We start from the raw sequence: 4199 nt of genomic DNA, 5'->3' as shown, positions 1-4199 counted from the left end.
TAAAAAGAAATTCTGCGATCGTATATCAGTAATTACTGTCAAAATATAAATGAATTCGAAAGACTTTCGAACTGCAGTATTCCTACAAATCCATTGTCTACAAAACTGTTGTAAGTATAGCAACTAAATAGTATAGGTGTGTTCTAGATATTAATTTCGTCTTCTAAAATATTCAGAGGGACTCAAGGGCCTTTTTCCATACCAAAATAGAATCTACAATAAAATAATTTATGCATACTGAGCTTTCGCTTTTGTACTGATTTTTTTTTTAATCGGCTGTGTTCGTAAGTCGCGGATTTTCCATTAAATAGTGCTTCCAGGTTAATTGACAAATGTTTCCATAATTATATTATTTAACCCATGGATAATTTTGTGTTCTTCAACTGACTGATAAATTTGTGAACATTGTACAGTGGAAAGCAAGTTATACTATAGTGTAGTGGCAAGCAATGTGAAGAATGGATATATTAAAAGGAAAGTCATCATGAGGTAAGTTCTTCAATAGTTAAAAATTCTATTTCCTGCTATTTATTATTTATTTAATGTTGTTTGAACTTCTTTTATTTTCAACTTTTGTAAGAAATTTTTAAAAAATCAACACAAATACGCTGTGTGCGATTGAGAGTGCTCGAAAGCTCTACCAAATCAGGGTGTGAAGGATAAACAGCGTACCAAGCGGTCCGACGCAAAACTACAATAGGACACTTCAGTATATGGAAATTGCGACGGGATTACAGGTGTTAAATATATGTACGTCTAGATATAAGTCATTCCGCGCATGACACCAATCAATCTATCCAATACTTTTAACAACTTTATACTTCTCCTACTTCCATAACTTTAGTAATCAGCTATTAAAGCAACATTTCGCTAGACACAGCAGTGCCATGAGCTAACAAAATTGCAAGTAACAATTCATCAAATGTTTTTAAACAATTCAACTATGATAAGTAACGTTAACAACTTCGTATTGTTTGTCAACTCAACAACCTCTTTCACATGAACCCTACAACAGTAGCATTCTCTAGCAATCCAACGTTTTCACATTATGCTTGTTTTTCTTCACTGCAAAAGTGCAGAACTACAAAACAAGTATTCTTGCTTTCCTAAGAACTAACACGAAATATAATACGAATGCATATAATCACTCACTACAAATTGCTACTAATGATATATAACTTTGAAACTATACTGCACAACAAATTAATACTAGGACTATATTTAGTACGTGTTAGTAAGATATTACCCAACGATTAAGAATAATACTCTCTATGAAATTTGAAACAAAATATAATATTAACTAACAGAAACTTTGAAATATTTTTTTAGAGAAATATTTTTTGACTTCTTATTAACCAGTAATTCTTTTGTAAAAAATACGAAAAAAATCAAACAACTAATACAGAGTTAATAATAAACAATTCTCTTTAAAGTCAAAGATAAATTTAGTTCTTGATTGTATCAGTTGTTGATAGTCATTAAAGAGAACAATATTTAGATTTGTAGCGCTATTGTATCTTTGGAAAATTCCTCTCATTGACCCAGAAACATGACTTTTTCTTGATGCTTTGCAGCACTCAGTTTCATTTGTTTGACATTGTAGTTATCCAATATTGTCCATACTTGTCTAATTTAGGAGAAAAAAACATATAAATTGTGTCTACGTTGATCTTTATTCAAAACTAAAGGTAAGAACTCAGAGTCAGACATAGAGTGGTTTGTTGCAAACAGAACGTATGTTTTCCGGAAATATTCAAAATGAAAACATACTGTAATAATTTTCTTTCCTTGTTTGAGATACATGTTTGTCAGGGAAAAAAATATTTTGTTTCTAGAAGTATAGTTCACAGTTGCTTTATGGTAATCCGTTTATATTTATCCGTTATATATTTATGAAATATATGTGATAAATTATGGAATTCAAATCATTTAGATGATTTGAATTATTACATAACCATTAAGTCAAAGCCATCACGCCTTAAACTTTAAAACAACTACTATGAACTATAACTATACAAACACGTCTACTATTATGCATTTTCATTTATTGTTAAGAAACATTTCAAAATTAATTTATGCCACTTCTTCATGTCTTATTCTTCTTAAACGCTATTCTTTTGTATATATTTCAGCGCAAGTGGTAAAACAAGCAACAATTAAACCAATCAACAATAAAATAAATGATCCTGTGATATCATTTAATCTCAAGGGGCGAAGTGGTTCTTCTTGATAACCTCCAATATCTGTAATAAGGATTTTGAAGTATTGCTTTACTACAGCACTAACTATACCACATTCTAATACCCGCATCATATATGAATTAAATAGCTCAACAAGTGGTGAATTAACATTGAAGAGATAGGCGAAATAGCTACTAATGATGTTTTCCTCCATTACATGAAGTATTTTAAAGTTAATATTTTCTATGTATTCTGCTCCCACAACATTTCCAGAAGATAAAGTCTCTACTGGAATTGCTAACTTTCCTTCAGCTATTAATTGGTTTAATTCTTGAACATCTGTTAACAACTTTTGTCTTTTCAGAACATCTTGAAGAGCACGTTTCTCTGACATTTCCAAAATTTCGGGCCAAACATCATCAGCACTCGCCCAATTTAGACCAGATTGCTGGAGTTGTATCAATGTGGTGATTGGAGCTTCGTTGATAGGTGCTGTAAGATATGTAACAAGGTTTGAGTTGTAAGCTGTTATCATCAGAGTAGATGTAATGAACATACAAAGTATCAAATGCCTCAATCCACCCTGTCCCACGTTTGGAACTGAAAGTCCCACGCTTATAGACACGGAATTGAGGATCGAGTAAGCATATTTGAGATACGAATTCGTTCCTTGCAACGGCGTTAACCAATTATAAAGAACAGAAATTAAATATATGGTAAGTGAATTAACAAACACAACCAATACGTATACAAGCCACAGATTAGGCTCAAAAGGTAAAAATATTGACCATAATCTGTGTTTTCTCTTCTGTAATGGAGTTAGAAATCGTGATTGGGATTCCCCGACTGGGATACTATATTGGATACATTTGTAATAATCAAAATTCAAATACTCTGTCGGTACTACCGCGTGATACTTGTAGCTTTTCAATCTTCCAAGAACAGTTTCTGCTGTGTCATTGTCTGTGATTTGCCCCCAAACATCAATGACATCAATACTCCATGTAAAGTTGTACTTTCTTGAGAAGTAGTGCATTAACAGATAGTCTGATCCATCAAATGAATTTTCATTTACTGTTGTTGCTGACGAATAAGGATAAAATGATAATCCTAAAGATTTACCACTTAAGTTTATTTTGTTATATAAATCAAGGCCTTTGAAGTTTTTGGTCAATATTTCTAATTCGGTTAATTTCAGAGGTTGTAAGTCATTAGTGAAAGTATGGGCTAGTAAACGAAATGCTGACTGATTTTGGGTATGTTGGTTGAGATGGGATGAAAAAATGTAAGTAAACGGGAAGAAACGGAGCACCTTGCATCGCTTATAATTCTTCAGTGACATGTCGCTTTCTCTTATTAATATTATGAATGTTCTTTGCTTTCTTTGAGTTGCTGCATGCGATACTCTATACATTAATTGGAAAGTTATGCAGATATCTCGTGTAGCAAGAATTATCATGTTGCAGTTTAGATTGAATGAATCCATAAGTAAACTCTGTTCTTCACTTGCATGGAGAGATGTTGAATTAATTATGTACAAAGGTGTTATTGCGTTTTCGTTTCTGATGTTTAGTATGGAAGTAATTTCTTTCTGTAAACTATTTTTATTATTATAAACCAGCGTACAGCTTATATTGGTAAGAAGTCTCCTGAAGAAGATTTCAAAGATGTCCATATTAGCTTGATGTTCAAAATTGTCCAATGCTATCATCGAAACGCTGCCTGTGAGATATAGAAGCTGAATGCAGATCACTATTTTGTATAAGACCAGGTACATCTTCTGTAATGTAAAAGAAAAATTAAATTATTCATTCTCGCTAATATACAAACGGTTATTAATATACAAGTTTTATTTAAGCTTCTTGAAGTGAGGTAACGTCATGAAAACGTTTTTCTAAGGAGACATGGAACGTTTGTACTCTCATGTAATGTTTATGTTTCGATTTTAAAATTAAATTATTTTATTCAGTTCTATGGAGAATAAGTAATTTGTTTGTACAGGCCAATAAAGTTGTTACT

The 4199-nt window shown here is 31.8% G+C and overlaps 1 protein-coding gene across 1 annotated transcript; it reads right to left on the bottom strand.

The window, feature by feature from the left end:
* Nucleotides 1-2109: 2109 nt before the first annotated feature.
* LOC145661904 (uncharacterized) lies at nt 2110-3522 on the bottom strand. The gene has a single exon (XM_081727247.1). It carries the CDS (start codon nt 3520-3522, stop codon nt 2110-2112), a length of 1413 nt encoding a protein of 470 aa, XP_081583373.1.
* Nucleotides 3523-4199: the final 677 nt, after the last annotated feature.

The sequence above is a fragment of the Thermobia domestica genome, chromosome 10, assembly GCF_964235325.1.
Source record: "Thermobia domestica chromosome 10, izTheDome1.hap1.1, whole genome shotgun sequence".
Lineage (NCBI taxonomy): Eukaryota > Metazoa > Arthropoda > Insecta > Zygentoma > Lepismatidae > Thermobia > Thermobia domestica.
This window is presented reverse-complemented; position numbering and strand designations above follow the sequence as displayed.